This window comes from Fusarium coffeatum, assembly GCF_003316985.1.
Source record: "Fusarium coffeatum strain FIESC_28 chromosome Unknown BRIP53273_contig_87, whole genome shotgun sequence".
NCBI classification, from domain to species: Eukaryota; Fungi; Ascomycota; class Sordariomycetes; order Hypocreales; family Nectriaceae; genus Fusarium; species Fusarium coffeatum.
The window spans coordinates 94,904-116,381 of NW_022157882.1; the positions used below are offsets into that span (position 1 = coordinate 94,904).

Consider the following 21,478-nt stretch of genomic DNA (forward strand, 5'->3'; position numbering starts at 1 on the left):
GTTGTATTAATTCACGGTCCATTCGGGTGTGAGCTATATGTAAGGCATCAATGTATTTTATACTATCATGAGCCCCAATTCTATCTGCGCATACATAATGACCAATAAATATTTTTCTATAAGAGCTATCTCCTATAATCAAGACTTGACTGAGTGCGTAAACAGTTTCTCCTTGTCATGACTTAGCTCAAGACGACATTTCGACTTAAGACTACCCTGCAGCTGAGAAACTTAACAGTGAAATTCAAGCACAAGGAGAAGGATGAATGCAGAACATATTTATAATCCCAAACCCAATAAAACGTGTATTGTATGCAAATGTGTACCGAATATGTATAGGGGTATCTAAACTAGCCATTCTTAATTTACCATGTCCATAACCAATTATGTTTCCTTAAACCATCCCACCAACCGTGACTTAACTATTATTATAGAACTCCATTTCAGCGATATCTAGAAGTCGATGTCCGAGCTAGATTCTCAGCTTCAGACATCTCAAGCAGACTAACAGCCTCATCTGCATCATCCTCATCGTCAGACTGCTCCTCAGCATTCGGATCTTCGTCAGTCTGCTCCAACGGGCGACGCTTCTTCTCAAAGTCCTGCTTGTGCGCTTCGGCAAGCATACGTGAGAGCGTGCGCTTTGGAGGAGGTGGTGCGTTAGTTCCGGCCCGGCGGCGAGATGTGCCTTCTTCCGCTTGTCCAAGCGATACACCGGTGGATTCGGCTGTGGCTTGACGAGTGGGTTCCTCGAAGGAGACGGCGCCTGTAGTACCCTCGTTCTCCTGAGCGGCGGCAGATCCGTCGGTACTAGCGCGGGCCATGAGCGGCTCCATGTTGTAGGGGAGAGGGACGTCGCGAGAAGCTTTGTATTGGGATACATTACTGCAGTGCTCATTCTCAACACGGAATAGAGTCCACATGCCACGACGGGTGACTTCCATAAAGGCCACCATGAAAGAGACGATGGTAGAATGCTGAGTGTTGTGGGTGAAGATGGCGTAGAAGATCCAGGCGAATCGCAGGATGGGGTCGATGATCATGATGAAGTAGTACATCCATCGGCGCTTGAGGGCGAGAATCTCTCGAAGACCCTTGTGTTTGGAACCAGGTTGAAGAAGTGAGAAATCCATGAAGAGATCCCAGAATGCTGGTCTTTGTTAGTGTAGCTCTTTTGAAAGGGTTGCCAAACTTACAGCAGTAAACACTGTTGATGGTCGAAAAGGTAATGAAAAGTGCCAGGTGAGTCGTAGTATCATGTATACGGTACAAAGAGAGCATCACGGCAGCTAGGATGGTCATTGTATACTTGCCGCCGTTGACCAAGTGTGGAAAAACATTCCGGGTATCCTTATATCGGCGAAGACATTGTAAAAATCGCCAGATTGGTGGCAGAGCCGTCAGGAATCCCAGAGCACGAGAGTGACTGGAGTTGCACTGAACGGGATTCTGCCAGTTGTTGGCGTATAAACAGAAGAAGAGTTCAATGTTCTGATACCGTTAGTCCCATTCCAAATAGGCGTTCGTTTGAACTTACCGCAGTAGAATATGTAAGTGAACAATAAATATCTCCAAGAAAGAAATCACGAAACTCGACCGGGTAAAGACCAGCCAACAGCAATCGCCACTAGAAGATGTTAGCTTTGTTACAAGAAGCTGGTAACAAACTTACATGAGAGTATGCAAACCAGCGCCGACTTCTATGCAATATCGTAGGTGCCGGAAAGAATAGAATAACAACAGTGAAGAATATAAGAATAACCGGGTAGTAAATGTACATGTCGGGGTCGCCATATCTACTAAAGTTGACCCACATGAACAAGCCTAACACAAGAAAGAAGAAACTGGGAAACTGAGCCAGCTCTCTCCAGTCTAGATGATGTCGTTGATCGAACTCGAAGATGAAGGGGTAGTTGACCTTGTTCTGGTTCCAGAGCATGCAGTCGATACAGAAGAGTGAGAACAGATAAAGCATGAGGAAATAACCTCCGTAAATCTGCATGAGATAGCTCGTCCGGAGACGCAGTTGGTCATCATCATCGTATAGAAGCTGTGCTCCGTAAATGAGACCTTGAATGGCAAAGACTGCGCCAGTTCCGATGAGCAAACCATTCTGGAACATGCCGATTGACTGATCTTCAGGCTTCTTGTTCAAGCTGCGGAGCTTGCCTGCAGCCAGTTTGTGGTTGCCACGCTCAAAATAACGAGCGTACAGGTCTTCAACTGTTCGAATGTGTCCCTCAAGAACATCACTGTTGACGAACCACGATTGGTTGACCTTCTCGTTAAGATAACGGTACGGAGGTCGAGCATTAACGGCCTTGTCGTATTTCTTGTTGAGTTTTCGGAAAGCAGTGCGGTTAAGCAAAGCATATGACTTGAGCAGTTCAAGTCCACGGTAAAACTCTTGAAGGGCGAGTTTCAGTTTTCTCTTAGCTGTACGGTACGGGACTTCGTGGTGACTCGGACGACGGATATAGTCTCTCTCTGCATCCTGCATGACACCATTTGCATTGGGGGTGAGGCTCATCTTTTGCAGCGCCCTGGTGTTGGGCCCAACAGGAAAGATCTTGGCCTTGATAGGGTCCATAAGTCCGTTAAGCTTGCCATTGCCGTTCTCGCTAGGACCTTTGCCGTTCTTTGGTGGATTCGCCTCGCGGACACGTTCGTCGGCCATCTCCTGGATTCGTCGGTTCCGCATCTCGTGGAGTTGTACTCTCAGAATGTCCAGCCTCTGGCCAGCTTGCTCTTCCTTCATCTTGTAAAAGCCCTCGACCTTTTCCAGCTCTGTGTCGAGGAAATCAAAGAACTCTTTCTCCTTTTCTCGTACTAGATCAAAATTCTGCATGTCGAAGTCGCCTCTTCCTCCGCTTCTTGTCGATTGATGGGTGAATAGTCGTCGGAGGTGAGAGGGTGAGTCTTTGGCGGTTGCCCCGGTAGGGGTTCGGTGGCTGATCATTTCGGGCGATGCAACTGTCGTTACGATACTAGCTGATGATGTTCGTCGCGGATCGATTCGCTTCAAGCTCCGTCGCATAAGCTCAGATGGCCCGGTAGTAGCAGGCGATCCTGGGAGGTGATGATCATGAACATCGTCGTGGTCGTCAACTTTCATTGCGGGCGCAGGCAATTGAAAGTCGCGAGCTTTGGGCGCGCTATCATCCAAAGGCGATGGCTCTGGGGGCGTTTCGACGAAGCTTCCATAGTGGCGGTTATCGCTAGAATTTTTGAGTGACTCATCTTCGCGACCTGCGGTTTTGGGGGTGGGAATTGATCGCGGTGGTGCAACTGCCGATGGAGATCCTATCGTCGTCGTCGCGGTGCCTTGTCTCGTAAAGGGTGTTCGTGGTGTCGCGGGTGATTGGAATGTGTTTGTCCGTATCGGCCCAATTCCTCTTGGGGTTCCATTCGCGCGCGCAAGAGCTCTTCCAACGGCTTTGATGTGTTTCTTTCCAACCTTGTAATTGAGATACTTGATGCGCCATTCTGCACGTACAAAGTTAATTTTTGCAGCACTATTGACCGTTATTTGGAGATGAACTTACCAGGCACAGCTTCTCTCTCAAGCTCCTTGGCGAACTTCATGATAGCGGTTGATCGCTAACAGTAACACCCTGGACGAAAGTGATACCAGAAACGTCCAGCATTAGAACCGCAATGAAACGAAACGAGTGCAACCTGAGGTGAAGGTAGATCGTCCAGATCAGGAGGTTGTACTGTCAGAAAATTAAACTCGTGGTCGAAAACAGAACGTGCCCCCTCCTTCAGAAGATCGCGAATATTGTTTTGGCCAGTCAGAAATCGATAAAAAGGAGAGTTGAAGCACGTTTGACGTCAGTGCACGAGGAACAATTCACATGAGAATAAATTGAAGCCACTAGACACGGGGAATCATCCGCTAATACCGATAGGCAAGTCTAGCAGGGTTCAAGTGCCAGGTTGATTACCCTAGACTTTTGAAACTGAGATTGATGATTCGAATAGATGAGGATATCCATATACAATGAGGCTGATACATGGATAATCAATTTAATATTCTGACCGCCATTCATTAATTATTCGGGAACTCTGCTAAACCCTTCATTTATCGGCCCCTTTATAACAACGCTCGGAACCCGCAGGGCCAGTTTACAAGGAGTATCCCGCCAGGAAGACACGGCTAGAGCCCCCAACTCAATTGACAAATAAGGTGATTTACAGCGCCCAACATTGTTGAACAATGGATAATCCATAGGAAAGGAATCTTAGATAAGATGAACATAAGGTTGAAAAGAGCTGCAGCACCGTTGATATCTGGCTTGCATGTTCAACGTGTGTACCCAAACCTTATCTAATCGTTAAACTTACTATTACGCTTGTTACCTCTGACCTGGCTGTGTATAGTATCATGTAACATAACAACATATCTGACTGTACGCAGAGCACAATGGTACAACTGCTTCTATTACTGTACTCTCGTCGCTTGCCTTTCTCATTGTAGGATTGGTACTCTGTGCGGGCTGTCTGTAATTGTGTTCCTGGCCATCGCCCCCAATCATGTAAGTGAAGGAGTAGTCTTACCTTACCCTATTGTCAGAAGCGAAAGTGTATGCGTTGCACAGTTACTCCCTGGAACTATGATAGCGTGTTTTCGGATGTCCGAATCCGCAGTGTCAATGGATTTCTAGCACTTTGTCCTATCAAGGTCTAAGCAATCGGTTTGGAGATGTTCCCATCAAGCGCTGTCGCAACATATTGCCAAGTAAAGCCGATGCTGGAACAAGCCGATTGCTAGAAACGTGATCACATGTTTTTGAGAGATAGCCTGTGCCAAAACTTTGTTCTCATTACTTTAACACCGTCTGTGAGATGGAAGGTCCAGTGTAGAAGAGGAAATCTAGATTAGCCTTCGGTGAACAGCGAAGACGAGATCAACCACCTTTCATCGAGTCTTTTCGTGGAGAACAACCAACCCATACAAAGAGTCAAACTTTGCTACTGAAAAAAGCCCGCAATACTTCATTCCAAGAAATATTTCCCTCATCAAACCGAGAGTTGAGGGGTTTATTGATACCTTTAAGAAATACTAATCATCTCGACTTACACGGACACTATCGCCAAGGACCAGTCTAGTGTTTAGAGGGAGCTAGGGAGACCAAAACTTTGCAAGAAGTAAGAACCACTTAGGCGCGATGGACCGATCCAGATCACCCCCAATAGGCGATGCAATGACTTCATTATTACCACGTGTGTTTTGGCTTGTCCAAGACAGTTCCTGGAGACGGTTAGACCTGGACCTGGACCTGGACCTGGGCCCCAAGCCAACGGTTCGACGCTATGATAGCGTGAAAGAATCCTTTGTCATGACAAACAAATACCGTAGTGTATACTGTAGTATGATAATAGGTAAATCTGGTGGTTGAGTTGTCCGAAACCGAAACTACATCATGATGATACTGTTCTTGTCCTGTAAGAGTATCATTGTTTTGATCTGCATGCATACATATGATTCACCCGAAAACATGAAACTGGACACCCGTTGCCGATACCCGAGTCAATTGTGTATAAAGTAAACAAACTTTAGAGTATCATGATACGTCGCCAAGTCCACATGCGATGTCATCACAACAAGAACAACAGCGAATGAGAAGCAGAAACAGAGACCGGAATCAGCTGCCTGTTGCGAGAAACAACTCTTGTTCCCCGCAACTTGTTCAACCACACGCGTTTCAAGAAAAGCAGGCATACAGTATTCGGTGAAGGATCATGCATCAATAGACGAATTGAAGTCCTCTCTTGGCGTCGATTATTGCTCACGTGCAGGATGAAATGCAATGCCATGTAATGTAATGTCATGTCATGTACTGTAGATTGAGTACCTTGAAGATCATCAATACATAGTGTATCATGCACGTACCAAGAATTGACATGTGTGAGTTGTGAGCTTCAAAACGGAAGAGCATCCGCGGTGTGACAGTGTGTCACTGCAGCCAAGAGACTGGCGATCTTGATTCCAAGCTCTAGGGCCTGTTCGTAGCTGTATGGGCTTTCTAGGACCACTCAGCGAACAACACACGGCTATTCGATACTGGTTACCCTTTTGAGCTGAACCCTTGTGTGGCTTTCCTTGTCCTGTTCCTTGTTCCTGGATGTTGTCCGGCTCTACGGATAGACGGAGTAGCCTGTGCCCTGTCTAGTCACTAGATAGACTTATTCGATTAAGCTCACTCATCTCGATTAACATTGCCAACTCACAATCAAGCATTGCATTGCATTGAGTTTCAACTTGCTGTAACAGATCAAAACTGGTTTGTGGCGTTTGGGATTACCACTGTAAATCCTGCTTGCTTCCCAGACTCCAGTTTGTGATGGAGTGGGATTGGATTTCTGAAGTTTCTCACTGACACATTCTACATTCAGTAAGTTTCCCATCGCAGGATCCCTTTGGCGTATAACAGAGCCGCTATATAACATGTCAAAGTTGGCATATACCCGGTCAATATAGAAACGTTATAGGTCCTCTTACCCACCATCCCGATCGGAACGTTCCTTAAAGGGCTGAGACTGACCGATGGTTTATATGGATATATGACGCTGCACCTTACAAATCGTTTGAGTGAGTGACATACAGCCTGGTCCAGATAATCAATGCAACAATTGATATGAAGTCACAATCGTTCACTCTCTCTTCAATTGATTTGCGACAGGGACCAGGAACTTTCCAGGGCGGAGAAAATCTCCCGTGCATGTTACAGCAACCCACAGGTTTCATAGCATAACCAACAGGCTCGAGATCGAGATCGCAGCCATAGTCAATGGGTCTTTACTTTCCCTAGCCTGTCAACTTGCTCTTCGCTTAATAGTGTTTCATCCGGCGGAATTGGACCCTTGGCGGAAGCTTCGGAGAACGGCCTGTGCGCCAAGATTCTAATTCCTACAGATACAGTTACCTGTTCGGTAATACTGGAAGAATCTGTGGGCCAGAAGATAGCAAAGCAAGGAAGCTATCGCGGATATTCAGGCACGTAAAAGCAGGTGAGAGCTTCAAGCTTGAAGCTATCGGGACCAATAAGATCAACCCTAGCCGTCCATCCATTACAGCTTTGAGCTCAAGCGTTGGTCTTTAGCTTGAGGCTTTTCAAGTTTTTCTTTCTTTTTTCTTCTCCTTTCTGTTGGGCTCAGACTTGATGTAGCAGCGGCACGGGCATTTAGAACGCTCCAGACCAGACAACGATAAGTCTATACCGCCTCATGAAATGGATATGGACCAGGGAAGTGCGACAGAGAAATTTTCTCTTTTCCTTCTTTCGCCACTTTAGTGTCCTTGCAGATAATAATAATCCTCCCAAGATGTTGCAGAAAAAGTTGAATAGACGATCTGCATATAAGTGCATTGTGGCGGAACATGACAAACAAAACAAGGCCCTATAAGCGATAGCCTTGTCATGCCAAGAAGTCAAGACTGGAAGAAAAGGGAAACTTGCATTGCATCTGCAGTTCCGAGTTTCCCTTGCTCTGCTACCTTGCCATGCTCATGTTCTTGGCGATCCGGAAACACACGGACGACGTTTGTGGGGATTCTGTCTTGTTCGTCTAGAGTTTGTTGAACTGAAATTATTAGTGGTTTTGTTCCTGGAGACAAGACTCGACTCGACTCGGCCAAGACGATGCCAGCAAGCTTTCTCTGTGGTGTTGAGTTCCATCACTGATGGGGGTAATAGTGGCACACCACACGGTCATGGCCGAAGCTACTGTATGGCACCCCACGTGGAGACTGCGCGCTTACAAGCGAACGGAAGCGAGAGTTTGGCGGATGCTGAGCGAAAACTCAATTCACTGACTGAATTGACCAGAGAGACTAGAGGCTTCTGGTTGTTGGTGGCTTCGGAGCATTTATCGATGACAACTTGAGGTGTTCCCTAGGGACAAGGATGAGGGATAATAGGATATGCAGCTAGATGGTCAATCATCAATCTGGGGGCTGACGCTTACATGACGAGGATTGAATCAAGACATTTCTTTCATAGTCGCTGTGTGCTGGATCATCAGCAGTTGTAACAGCGCTGAGAGAGTAAAGAGAGTATTCCTTGGACAGTAGTGTAAGAGAGTATGGACGATTATCCGATCCGTTACCCGATATATCGACTGGTGGCTGCATGGACAACTTGACAACAAAACATGGGCTTCTCTAACTTCTGACTAGACAAAATGATCTGATGAATCAGACGTCAAGAATCACTTCACTTTGTTTTCTGTCAGATGAAGCCATTGACAGTCATCCTTGGGGTAACACACACCGGGAAATGACCCCGCTATCATCCTTGTATCGTGCACTTGCACTTGCAAGCTGCCCGGGCAGTTTTCCCCAGTCCCCGGAGTCGGACGGAGCTGAGAGTGAATGTACTGTGAGAGGCTACAGTACTAGTACTAGCAAAGTGGGCTGAAGCCAGAGCATTTCATTCCTCGAGGATCATGAAATGAGGCTTGCAGAAGGTAAAAAGACGTGTTCCAGTCAGAACTGCAGCAAGCCCGCAGAAAACCGGTGAGAGGAGGAGATAGTTTGGGTCTTGGAAAAAGCGAAGATTGTCAGTCAGCTCTCTCGCCCCAGCTCCAGCTCCAGCTTGACAGGGCTCCTCGTTCTCTGGCAAGTAAGCAAGGGATGCTCGTAAAGCGGGGAAGAGAAGCCGAGAGATGTTGACTGAGAAAAGAGGAGAGAGTTTAAGATGGGAATTCGTCGGGACAAGTTAACCCAGAAGCGAGGTTGTACTCCAATTTGTTAGCGTGACAGTAACATCAGTTCATGTTTGTCCAAAGTCAAACCAAGAGGGGCACGTTCTTCAATACCCCAACCAGGCAGGGGAGGGGATCTTACTACTATACTGTATGCATAAACTTAACCGAAGCTTAGAGTGAACGGAATTGAACTGATCTGACTTGATGATCTGAGTAAGGACGAGGTATCGTCGCCAAGTTGCATTGACTGCCTGCACTGCACGTTTGGCTCCGGTGGTATCATTTTCTCCTCTCTTCTCTACAAGGGTATCATGACAACTGCTACGGTATGTAAGATAATAAATCCCCCTACCATGGCGCCATGAGACTGGGTACTTTGCGCCATTGAAGAAATAGTCTGACTTTCAGCCGTTGACAGCCAAAAAAGCCACTCATCATGGCAATCACTACCCTTAAAAAAAGTTGCTTCTTATTCTTCTCATGCATGCACGTAGCCTGCCTATAGTTATAGTTCACGCCAGATTGACATTTGGGTCCCGGACGATGGGTATTCCGATTGCAGTACAGGACAGTACATCCATATTCCATCAATGTACAGCGGCCGACTGCATTTGCATGGCACAGCTCGAGGCTGCACTGGATCTCTGCAAAGGTAGGCCCTTGTAACGCGGTAGTATCTGGAGACCCTTTTGAGCCTAGGAACTTTCCGCATACTTGGTCAAAGACATTTCTTCTATCTTCGATTGGATCACATGGGGAATTCAACTCAATCCCATGCCTTTGCCTTTCGAGGGTCCATCCAATAGATGCCATTGCTCTACACCTCCATCTACGACTCAACTGAACTGTGCCTGGATTTTGTCTCAGAGCGATCTGGACACTACCAATTTTATGAGAGGTATGTTGGTGGTATTAGCCCTCCCTTATCTCGAGTAACAAAGGCAGTGTAATGTACTGCGCTGTCATCCGTTGCTAAGGCTTGATGATAATTACTATGAATCACCATGCCGATGCTTTCTGTCTCCCAACCAATCCGACTTGATTCCTGGTCTTTTGCTGGGCGGCATGGCTGTTCCTCAAGGGTCACGTAGGCTTTCCGCGTGCTACCCTTGTGAGTGCATTCTCTGGGTCATTTGTGTTACCAGAGCAAAGCCGAAAGCTTTTCATTGTTGTTGCTCGTTGCTATCGAATTCCTGAGATCCTCCATATTAACGCGGGGAGAGGGGGCCACATGCTTCGCAGGGAGTATCGCTGTTGGTTCCTTTGGATACAGATTTTCTAAGGCGAGACAATTATTGAGTTGACCAGTCAGAACACAAGGAGCTTCAAACCAACCGGTTGCGGCGGATACAATTGGAAGTTGAACGCTCTAGACCGGGCTCTGCTCTGTGCCGTCCCGTCTTTATCGCTTCAAGGATTGCCCGTGGTGCTACTGTATCACCCGCAACGCAAAGTGAAAGGAACTTCAAGAAACCCCCACCTCCACTGCATCTGAATCTCAGAGGAGCGCAACCAGTGACCATAGCGCTTGGGGGAGTCCTGAATATGGATGGATAGACCTGACCCTGGCCCTGGAGTGAAAGGGCAGTCCTTGGCGCGGCTCATGCTTGCAGCGCTGCAAGTAGGGGACTCCCATGTACAGTACCATGTCCTCGCCTTTTGCTCACATCACCCTTACTATCGGTCTTGTCAGCGCGATGCAGAATTCTCTCGCCTACTGAGGAGAGGCGAGGCATTGTTACTTGACGCATTGTCAGCTCGCTACAAATCATATTGCAGGATTCGGGTCGAGTGAGTAATTCCAATAGTGCAGTTTGAGACGACAATTGACTCGGCTTGGCGAGAAATTGTGAGTCGACTTTTCTTCGCACAAAGGAATTGATTGCCCCCCATCCAAGCCGCTAACTTTTATTAGGAGTCATCAAGGTAAATGCCGTCGCCGGTGACTGCTACTGTACTTACTGTATTGTTGCATCCTTTCACCGGCTCGACCGCGCTCTAAGTATCGCTTATCTGACAATGACAGTTTAAACAAAAACGCCTCAGGAATAATCGCATCACTTTCAAAAGCGGCTGTGGCCCTACAGTATGGGGATAGTCATAGTCTCTAGTGCTAACAGCCCGGCGAGGCCAGCCCACTTGGAGTTGCATGCAAGACCATGACATCACGTCGGTTTTCAGCCTCTAATTGGACAGCGCGCAAGGCTCTTCTTCGGTGGTGTGCCTTCAGCTGGGCCCACGTTTGGGGGACGCCAGGGCTGACTTTGTTCTAGCACTTTGGAGTTGAAACTGGAGAGTGTGGGAGGCTGCCTGTTGTCTTGTAAGAGGTTGATTTGTTAATTTATTGCCTCTGATCTGTGATCTGTGCTGCATTCGAATTAAGGACCAGCATTCTTAATAACATGCCAACAAATCTGTTGCAGACCAAGGCAATGGGTAGATAGTAAGTTGAAAATCAAGTAAATCAGCATAATGAACATGACATCCATAACAAAGGGAGTCCTCGGTATCGAAACGGATGTAACAAGTGTGAAGCAGTAAAGCAAAGCACAGAACCTACCTCACCTCACTTTGTTGTCCCTCGGCCGAGATAACGCCCCATGAATGTTCCACCTTGACTTCATCTACAGATGAACTTACTGTATCTTACACGCTCCGCTTATTACTGCATTCAAAGACATTCAGACAGATCACAGATCCTTTGTAGTCAAACCTAATGAAGTGAACCCCCAATTAATTAATGTCAAGTCCCAATCCAGAAGGCAATGTCCCTTTGCAAGATGGCCAAGACCGCTGGTCTCGGAGGCCAAGAACTTAACGATCTACACCTCGACATCATAGAAGGTACATGCCCTCAAGGACTGGACAGGACAGCCGCCGAGTCTCACTTCGCACTCCTTGGGGCCTGGCTTGGCCGTCCTGGTCCTGTCCTGTTTAGTTCCACTCCATGGAAAGTGTCCGCCTGCTAGCGGTGATCCACCTGCAGGCGACCACCACTAGCTCTAGAAACCCACTAACCACTAAACCCACTTCAACAAGGTGCCCTCCGTTCCCCTCCATAGGCTGGCCCCATGCAACGTTGGACTGCTTGGCTGCCCGCTGTTGCTGCTCTGGCTGTTGCTGTCGGGTCGCTTCTGCGGGTTGCTGCACTGCGATCGAAATCCTTCTTTAGGATGTCGGCGCCTCTGCCCACCATCCATTTTCCAAACCCGCCCTGCTCTTCTCTTCACCACATACCATACCTACCTACATACAATAACAAAAACACCAAATCTCTATCCTCACTTGGTATAATACAGTACTCTTCTCATTCACGATACGCGAGCATAATCATCCATTCACTGCTTTCGTCACCCTCCATCCTCCGTCTAGGGCCCCGCTCTTCTGGCGCGCTACTCAGCTCAGTCTCACTTTTTTCGGCTCCCTCTCATTCAACTATAACCCGCCCAGCCGCGCCCGACGGGGTCTACTCTCTCCCTACTCTCGGACAGACGCCACTACCCGCGATCAGCAAATACATAAAACTCTCGACGTCCCCCCCTCGACGTCGCCTTTGGCCATGTTGGAACCACAGGCCATGAGAGGGCCCATCGACCAAACCGTTGGTTACGGACACTCACGAACACGAACATCTTCTTCTCACGCCTATCCCATGCAATTCCAGACTTCTCACCTCGCCCAACCGGGCCCCAATTTCTCTCAGAGCCGGCGCTCGCCTTCTGTGAATACTTTCAGCACTGCTTCGAGCATTCCTCCCCCTGCCGCCTACCGCTCTTCCTCACAATCTGAGCTTCGTCGCTCTACATCCAGCCGTTCCGGCGGAACCAGCAATCAGCCCTCCAGCTATGTCGCTCTGCTGCGCAAGCAAAAGGGCACCGTATGGTGTGACCGCTCACAATACGAGGACCCTCGACTACTAGCCCAACAACGTGCTGCAAAAATGCGAGCAACCCTCGAGGTAGTTGGTGGCACTCGCAGTGCATCGGGTGGCGCTGGTGGCAGAACCAGTACCGGCCTCAGTACCACAAATAAGGTGGCCGCCAAGATCCCCAAGATTAGACATCATGGAAAGACTCCTGTGGTTGGCTACGCTCCGGGCGAGAACCACGTCGGTGTCGGCGGTGTGCCGATGCGGCTGAGCGCCACCGAAGTTGAGGCTGAAAGCAGTGAGGATGAGAACGTGCCCAGCGGAAACCGCCCTCATCACCGTAGAACGGGGAGCAGCGGACGAAGCAGCACAACCAGCAGCCGCCGAAACCTTGCCTATCGTTCCTCCGGAGGCATGGGCAGCCAGCACAGCCGAAGGTGGAGTCCTGGAGACACACCGGAGCGCACCGGCAGCTTGGTGGAAGCTACACCTGAAGACGTTGCCGACGACGCCGCCAGCGGCAAGGCTCGCAGCATGGCGAGTGGCAGCAGTGGAGAGCGCGCCGATAACGTGGGGGAGCTGAGCAACGCTCCCAGACTGGCTTCTAACTCGCTCATGCACTCGGCGCTTACACGAGAGAAGAGTGTCAAGACAGCCGATGAGCTGAAAAGACGAGGAAGCGTTGACGAGCGAACGTCAACCCTTAGCTCCGGCCGCCTTTTCATTGCCAACCCTGATTAAACATGATTTCACGCGACACACACTCCCACCAATGGCCACGAATCACTATATTATAACATGATTTGCCATGGGAGCTTTCCTTTATCCATCATTCGTTACAGCACACTTCGCACCATGAGGTGGCTTGCATTGGTCGGCGTTCCAGCATTGTTTTATTACCGTTTGATTTCCACCACCACCTATCGTTTTCAGGGTCTTCATCACATACCCGACGAAATTTCCTTTTTCAATCTCTCGCTATTATCGGTCACCCTTGGATGGAAGTGTGCAATTGGAGCGGGGACTCCACTGTCGTTGACGGATATAATGTTTCAAAAAGATACCTCTGCCTCTGTAGCCAGGATCCAAGATAAAAGTATGCTTAATGAGATACCACCCCTTGATCTCTGCTGAGAACAAGGGGCTTCAAGATCAATCAATGACTTTGTCCTATTGCCTTTGTGAACTGCCTGATTGCCTTTCGATAAACTTCAACAGTGTAGTATTGCAGTAAAGTTTTCAATGGATCCATCGATCATCGGTTCCCTCTCGTATACCATCCGTTAAAAAAAGCTTCACTATACGTGCCATAAGTGACGTTACTCCAGCTGGGATGTCTGCAGGCTGTGTTATTTCAGGTCAGGGCCCCCTCCAGTGCGCCAATCGATTGCTCTCGGTTGCTGTTACAAGGTCCGCCCCTTATGATATCACTGGGGATTCCCATGTTTGTCAATGATGTCGCAATGGCAAATGAACAAATAGCATGACATGAAGATCGTCAAAGTGCCAGGCACTAGCATCAAGGGCGGGTCATGGGATTGGGGGTCCCCTCAGGGTGTCAGAAGGATTGGCCCCTAGAAACATAAGAGACGAAATAATTTGATCATCTTATGCTAGCTTAAACCAGTAGTTAGGTTACTTTATTATAGACGCCTAAACCTTGGAGGACAATTCTTCTGTTACCCACCTGGGTCCCTTCTATTTTTTACTGCGATGAGGGGCACCAGCCACAGACCCTTGAAAAGTTGGTGCCACCCGAGGCTTAGCCGCTACTTCCCTGTCTCCCCATCAGTTCTCGTGCCAACTGCTTGGGGAAACGCGAAACCCGCGTTCACTTTAACTGAATGCGCGATTGACGCGTGCTCATTCGCGACTTCCCACTTTAACCTCCTGTTAGGCGTGCTTGCCTGGAACCTCGTCACTTTATGCCACTGCAAACACTTTGCACCTACCAAAAGAAGCACTTTCCTCGTTCACATCCTAGGCAACACTCGCAGGCTTGAAGGCGGGGAAGGGATTTTCTGTCAAATGATCATTCGTGCATCTATTCCTAATTCTTTTCATCGACACCTCATCTCATGATTTTCCGTCTCCTCACGATCCTCAACAAGCACCTACACCTACACCAAAACTGATACGAACCGCATACCGATTAATACCTTTGACTACGCCTCTGGCGATACGTAGTTGAGCTCTTTAGCTCTTTAACACATGCACAATGCCGCTCTTCGAACTTTCACCGAACATTCAGGAATCTGAGGCTACTGGCCGGAAGAGAAGTCACGATGAAATGGAAATTTCCGAAGATGTGAAACTACCACCCCCGGTCTTTGATCAGATCAATGGAGAAGAGAGTGAGTTGAGACGCAATGACTGAAAATGAATAAATACTAATTAACAGCAGCCCCTACAAATGGAGGCAGAGCTGCATCACCAGCTTCATCGGAACTTAGCGACCCCGGCACCGCTACACCACCACGTGCATCTCCTTCACCTCAAACTCCGGCTAAAAAGCAGGCAACACAGACCACAATCGCCTCGGCATCCAAATCAACGACAACCCTAGCAAAACGAAAGAAGTTGACACCAGCTGAGAAGGCCGAGAAGGACCAAGAAGCAGCCCGGATCAAGGCCGAGAAAGAAAAGGAAAAGGCTGAAAAAGAAAAAGAGGCTGCCCGGCTCAAGGCAGAGAAGGAGAAAGCTCGGGAAGAACGTGAAAAGAAGGCTGCTATTCGACAAGTGGAAAAAGCCAAGGCAGACGCAGAAAAGGCAGCCAAGGCTAAGGAACGTGAAGAAAAGAAACGACAGCTGGACGAAGAGAAGAAGCGAAAGGACGAAGAAAAACGGCGAAAGGAGGAAGAGAAAGAGAAGAAGGCTCGTCAGCAACCAACTCTAGGCGCTTTCTTCAAGGTTCCAAGCACTCCTAAGAAGGCTGCCGACACTATTCAACCTAAGAGCAGCACTCCTGGGAAACCAAGCCCCGCCAAAGATTCCCTCAAGTCTTCGAAAACCGAGTATGAGAAGCTCTTCCAGCCATTCTTCATCAAGGACCATACGCGAGTTGCACATGTTGGACCCCAGATGGACACTGAAACACGAGAGGCCAAGTCGAAGATACTGGACGAATGTATCGGTGGACAAAGAGAGGAGGAATTGAAAGCTTCTCGCTTTGACCCGGTCCGCCTATTCGCTTTACCTAGCAAATCTTCCCCTCGGGGTATGCTCCATCATCCAGTTAGGCACATTATGGAGCAGGTTTTCAGGGAGACAGAGAAGGCGGAAAACGCAGGCCCCGAGCATGTTGCTAAGATCATGCGGGACACGCGCCAAAAGCTTTCCAAGGTACCTATGAAGGTCATTTCATTCTCACAAGACGTGCGCCCTCCTTACTACGGAACAAACACTTTCAAGCCATTTGCTCTTGGAAAACTCAACATGAGCCAGTTGGCTCGCCACCCTACAGGAAGACGACTGCCACTCGACTACGACTATGATTCGGAAGCTGAATGGCAGGAGGAAGAAGAAGGCGAGGATCTTGACGTCGATGACGATGAAGAGGAAATGGACGACGAGGACGACATGGACGAATTTCTTGATGATTCAGAAGATGCTGGGCTTTCTCGACGAATCTTTGCCAACACTTTGGAGCCAAACAGTACTGGGATCTGTTTTGATGATGGGAATGGTGCAGCAAACCAAGTTATCCACGAACACAGGATGGAGTTTATGCACGGTAAGTCTGAATTGCTCTTGAGGATATGGAACCGGAAACTGACCTATTTCAGATGGCCTTCAGCAAACCTGGGGTATTGATCCATTCTCAACGGAATACTGGGAGCCAGAAATCAAGAAGACGGTGGGCCGACCCGCCAAGACGACTCAGGCATCCGAAACCACAACGAAGATGCCTCCCCCGCCTACACCCTCGAATGCATTTGCTGCATTGACAGGCGCAAGCGGTATTAGTGGTGCATCTACTAAGCTTGTCAAGTCCGAGCTTTTAGATGACGTGAAGAGAGCTATTTTGGACAACAAAGCTCTTTCCAAGGTTGGAATCATTGACTTCCTTTACCACCAATTTCGGGACGATGTGTCTCGTGCTGAGGTAAAGAACACAGTCGAGCTGGTGGCAGAGAAAACAGGCAAAGGACGCTCCAAAGAGTGGGCGTTGAAGAGTGGACATGAGATTACCTCATGAATATTGGAAGAGACTCAACAGCATGATTATTTTTTGGGTGAATATTAGCGTCGGAGTGTACGGTTCTGCATGGGATTGCTTCATGATATTCATTGAGAAGGAAAAGGAGGTTGATGTACCATTTGGCGTGCAATGGGGAAAGTCATGGTATCTGACATACTATGGGACAGACTCGGAGTAAATACCCTCATGCTTTTCTTGAAGAGAATAACAGCCAATTTATAGATATTAATGCAAACTGGTAAAATACCATCGTGACTGGCTGGCTATTTTGAGGCTTAAATAGAGGGCGGATGAATGTCATTTTACAAGTCCCGCGATGACGGAGTGGGCGGGTCCAAATTACCTAGTCTACAGCGTGTTAAAGACCGACCTGGGGGAACGCGCCCCTGAAGATTTATTTCCATCCAGGGCTCCACGAATAGAAGGAGACGTGTTTCTGGAACCTCCCATGCTTCACATTCAAAACATTAACACCTTATCAATTAGTTCGGCATACTGCTAAGCTTGACGACGCATCTAACCAAGCCACGAACCAACTTGTCTCATTCTACAACCGATTGGTGGCGCTCAATCGCTGAACTATACTTCTGCCTGTGACGATTACGCACCTCGCCTGTTGCGCCTCGATTTAAGCTCTCGAGCTATCCTAATACATTCCTCCTACCACGCGCAATGATAAACCGATCACAATAATATTCCTCGCTCATTCTAATTCCCTCAACATCTATTCCCGTTATTGGCAGCGCGACATGTGCGCTCGCCCAGCATGGAGGATCCATGGGGTTCTCCTTGGACCAACGATGCACCCCCGACGATAGATCTTCCCGCGCCGCCGCCGACTGCGCATTTCACTACGGACCACTCGGTTAGCTCGCAACGCGCTTCTCCTGCTCTTACACCATGGAACGAAGACGATGATGCTTGGGGCGGTTGGGCTGAGGCGGGTAAAGATGGTAGTCCGCGCTGGGGAAGAAGTCCTGGCTTGCGGCCTATAGGGGGTAGTCCTTCTGGTTCAAGGTTACCGTCGCCTTCGCCGGATCCATGGGGTCGACGACCGTCAATGCTTGACATAGCACGTTCGAAGAAGGAGGATAATGGAGATTCTGCGATTAGTCTTAGTGATGGACTACGGCCGATCATGGGGAGGGTTGCGACGAGGTCGCCATCTCTGCGCTCACTTAAGGAGAATGCGGCAGATATATGGCAACAACATGAACCGGCTCCTTCTAACAGGAGCGTCAGTCCTTTGCCGAGCGACGATGGAGGACGACCGGGCTCACCGGATGGAGCACCAAGGCCTGCTCTACAGCATGAGACGAGAGCAGCTCCTTCACGACAACCCTCTAATAAGGTTTCTGAATTGGTGGAAATGTTCGATGATATTCACAAGAGAAGCCATAGTACTTCGCCTGTTGACCCGTCTATGCGCAAGGTTTCGGAAAATGCGTCTGTTGGCGATGTTACGTCTGAGCCGAGAACCAATGGGTTCGAGGAGACCGTGGAAGATTTGCAGGCGGAGAATGATCCTGATTCGGAGATGGCAGTTGATTTAAAACCAGAAGAGGAGCCCGAACCCAAGGTATTTGAACCAGAGGTCAAGGTGGAATTAAAACCCGAACCAGAGCCAGAGTCGGAGACGAGAGCTGAGGTTACCCCTGAAAGCCCCTCGGAAGACGAAAAGGAAACGACGGAAGAAGAGACGAAGGCGTTGCCTAAGGAAGGCGTCCAAGCAGAATCGGACTCGTGGTCGGACTTTGAATCTCCTACTCAAGATGCTGCCCAGAACGGTACCCAAGAATCGGAACCAGAAGCTACTAAGGAACAGCTGCGTGTGTCGGAAACGCCAACCACAAAAGAAACACCCGCGGAACCAGCAATACCACCACCAAAACCACCTTCGGAACCCTTTGAGATTGACATGACCAAACTCGGCGATCTCTTCCCATCGGTCGACATCGCCTTCCCAGCACCAGAACCAGTCCCTGATGTCATTATTGACGACTGCTTTACTTGCATCTCTGAGCGAAAAGCTTGGTATCTTATGTCAAGGCCTGGTTCGATGCGAAAACATAACCTGGGAGATGATGAAAACTACGTACGGATTGGATGGGGTAATTCAACTGTTCGTGAACAATCCATAAGAATCGTGAGACGATGGATGGAAGAGGACTCTATTACAGGACGTGTGGTTCTTGGTCGACGAGGTGGTGCTGCGGGTGCCAAGATCTTCAATTGGGATTCAGCGGCTCCGTCTACCGAGTTCTCAATTTCTGAGCTTTTGGCACGCAAGAACCATTCGAGACAGACCTCGGTGGCTTCCAAGGGTACAGTCGCATCTCCTACGGCGGCAACGTTTGGATGGGGCAGTGCACCGCTTCCCTCGCCTACTGCTGCACCTCCATCTGCACCTCGCACTTCGAATATCAGTGAGCCTGAACCAGCTTCAACTGCTGAATCATCTCCTGTCGAAGCTACCAAGACATCTCCTGTTTCGAAGACAAGGCCACCTCCCCTGGAATCTCCCCCAAAACCCCAAATCACCGAAGAACCCCCTTCACCTATCAAGCCAACACCACTTAAACCTACAAACCGGCCTGCAACTATAACTCAACCACTACCCTTCCCTGCATCCCCAACAATCTCGGAGCCTCAGTCTCCCATTCACTCCACCGCGCTCTTGTCAACAAACCGACCAGTATCAATCTCACAAGCGCCAACATCCCCCTTAGCGCAGCCTCCAACAAATGCAGGATGGAGTGATGATGACGATGATGATGATTGGGGAGACATGGTTTCCTCACCTACAGTGGAAACAAATGGCGAGTTTGCTTCGATGAATGCGATTGTTGACGACAACGAAGCCAACGACAAAGATGGTACTAGCAAATCTTTGATTGCAGGACAGTCGCCTATGGTTGATTCTTTCAAGGATGAGCCTGATGTGAAAGCACAAAGCAACGGCCGACCTTCCATGGATACTTTGGCTGTGCCATCGCCAGGGTTTGCGCCCAACAATTTCCGATGGCCCGCCAACAATGTCAAATCGCCACTGTCAAATATCAAGGCCTCAAGTCACGCCAGGTCCACGACAATCGATCTGCTCACATCTACTAGGAAGGATTCAATTCCTGGCCACACGCGATCAACAACAATCGATTTGGGCACACCCCATTCACCCCTGAATGGTTTTGCCTCTGCAAACCTGACACCCACCCAGACGAATTCCCCTATCGAAGCGAACAAAGTAAACACATGGGACTCTTGGGGTCTAGGACTGATTGATGATTCCAACAAACCAGTCAGTCCAGAGAAGGACAACATGGCAAGCCAATCGCTAGAAACATTAACAACACCCCTCGACATACTAAAGGGCAACTCCACACCTAAGAAACCACGACCAATGTCACTACCTGTTCCTCCCCGACCACAAACAATCACAGACTCTCCAAAGGACGACGAAATCGTCGCAAATATTCTTCAAGGTCTTCCAGACCTTTCTTACATGTTACGATAAACGCGAAGTAGTTATGAGGAGTAAGAGATGGAAAAGGGATGTGGTGGGTTGCTTGGAGCAAAGAGAGGTTGCTTTATGTATATTAATCATTGATATGGCGTTTGCTTTTGATTGCATCGGCATTATATAATAACAAATATAGAAGATATGAAATCGGCGTGGCTTTGCTTCTTGCCATTGAGATTGGAATATCTGATTGTAGATGACTCAACATGGCAAACATCTTAAGAACGTGTATAAATAGTGCTGTCTCACGACAGTCATATCAACTTTCATCGCTCGTCATCGACTTTCATCAAGTTATATACAGTTATAAACACATCAAGAGACGGATGGCAGCTCACCCTCGTCTTGCACTCTCTCTTAACTCCACGAATATATACAAGGAGAAAGCACTTGGGAAGAACTGAATATCTATTGCGGATTACAACGGATGTCCCCTTGTTACAAATTTGCCTTCTCTATATATCGATCCCGTCAGTGAACTTCCTGCATGAAGCTCATCAGTTCTCGTAAGTATCATGCATGCCGATAGACAAGATAATTGTGGTGGTACTAACTTTCAATCAGTGCTGAAGCAAGGGATGCCACAAGGTCCACCGACGGTCATGAGAAGCTGGAACTAGATCATCTTTTCTGATGCCTGCCCAACAACATGTAAGGCTGACATTTATGAGTCTAACACAACGGTCATTCAAGAAATCCCCTTCCCTTTCGTTATAGAAGACTTGCTCCTCAACCTGGATTCAGTCATGTTTATTCGACCTAGCCCCTTTGTTAGGAGATACTCCTGTCATAATTAAGATCACTAGCTGCTTGCCAGTGCCAGCCAGCTGTCAGTCACTGCCTAGAAGTGCTATAGCAACGTATTTTCTATCTTTCTTCCTATTGTTCCCTTATACCCCTCTTTTTCTCTCTCACTAGGTTCCTCTCTTACCCTTAACTTCATATTCCCTCCTTTCTCACACTCACTCCTCTCCATTGACAACAACAACAAAGATGACAGCCCAGATACCATCGGCAGAAATTTCAGCATGGAGAACCCAGAATCCTTCTCCATCTCCTACCAGGGCTGCGTATTGGCCTTACTTCTTCCATACCCAAGTGCAAAACTATCTCTTTCCTTCTTACACACATCACAATTTCTCAAAATCCTTGACCAATACACATCACTTAACGTTTA

At 48.4% G+C, this 21,478-nt stretch overlaps 4 protein-coding genes across 4 annotated transcripts; 3 read left to right on the forward strand and 1 right to left on the reverse strand.

The window, feature by feature from the left end:
- Positions 1–443: 443 nt before the first annotated feature.
- Positions 444–3,585, reverse strand: FIESC28_04217 (uncharacterized protein; the record flags this gene model as incomplete). The annotated part of the gene is made up of 5 exons (XM_031158364.1): positions 444–1,150; positions 1,197–1,491; positions 1,538–1,627; positions 1,673–3,486; positions 3,546–3,585. The coding sequence occupies 5 exons, from the start codon at positions 3,583–3,585 to the stop codon at positions 444–446; spliced, it is 2,946 nt and encodes a 981-aa protein (XP_031017510.1).
- Positions 3,586–12,271: 8,686 nt separating this feature from the next.
- FIESC28_04218 (uncharacterized protein) lies at positions 12,272–13,321 on the forward strand (the record flags this gene model as incomplete). Its single annotated transcript, XM_031158365.1, has 1 exon — positions 12,272–13,321. The coding sequence occupies one exon, from the start codon at positions 12,272–12,274 to the stop codon at positions 13,319–13,321; it is 1,050 nt and encodes a 349-aa protein (XP_031017511.1).
- A 1,477-nt stretch (positions 13,322–14,798) lies between these two features.
- On the forward strand, positions 14,799–16,778 carry FIESC28_04219 (uncharacterized protein; the record flags this gene model as incomplete). The annotated part of the gene is made up of 3 exons (XM_031158366.1): positions 14,799–14,934; positions 14,982–16,313; positions 16,366–16,778. The coding sequence occupies 3 exons, from the start codon at positions 14,799–14,801 to the stop codon at positions 16,776–16,778; spliced, it is 1,881 nt and encodes a 626-aa protein (XP_031017512.1).
- A 769-nt stretch (positions 16,779–17,547) lies between these two features.
- FIESC28_04220 (uncharacterized protein) lies at positions 17,548–20,295 on the forward strand (the record flags this gene model as incomplete). The annotated part of the gene is made up of 1 exon (XM_031158367.1): positions 17,548–20,295. The coding sequence occupies one exon, from the start codon at positions 17,548–17,550 to the stop codon at positions 20,293–20,295; it is 2,748 nt and encodes a 915-aa protein (XP_031017513.1).
- Between the last annotated feature and the right edge of the window lie 1,183 nt (positions 20,296–21,478).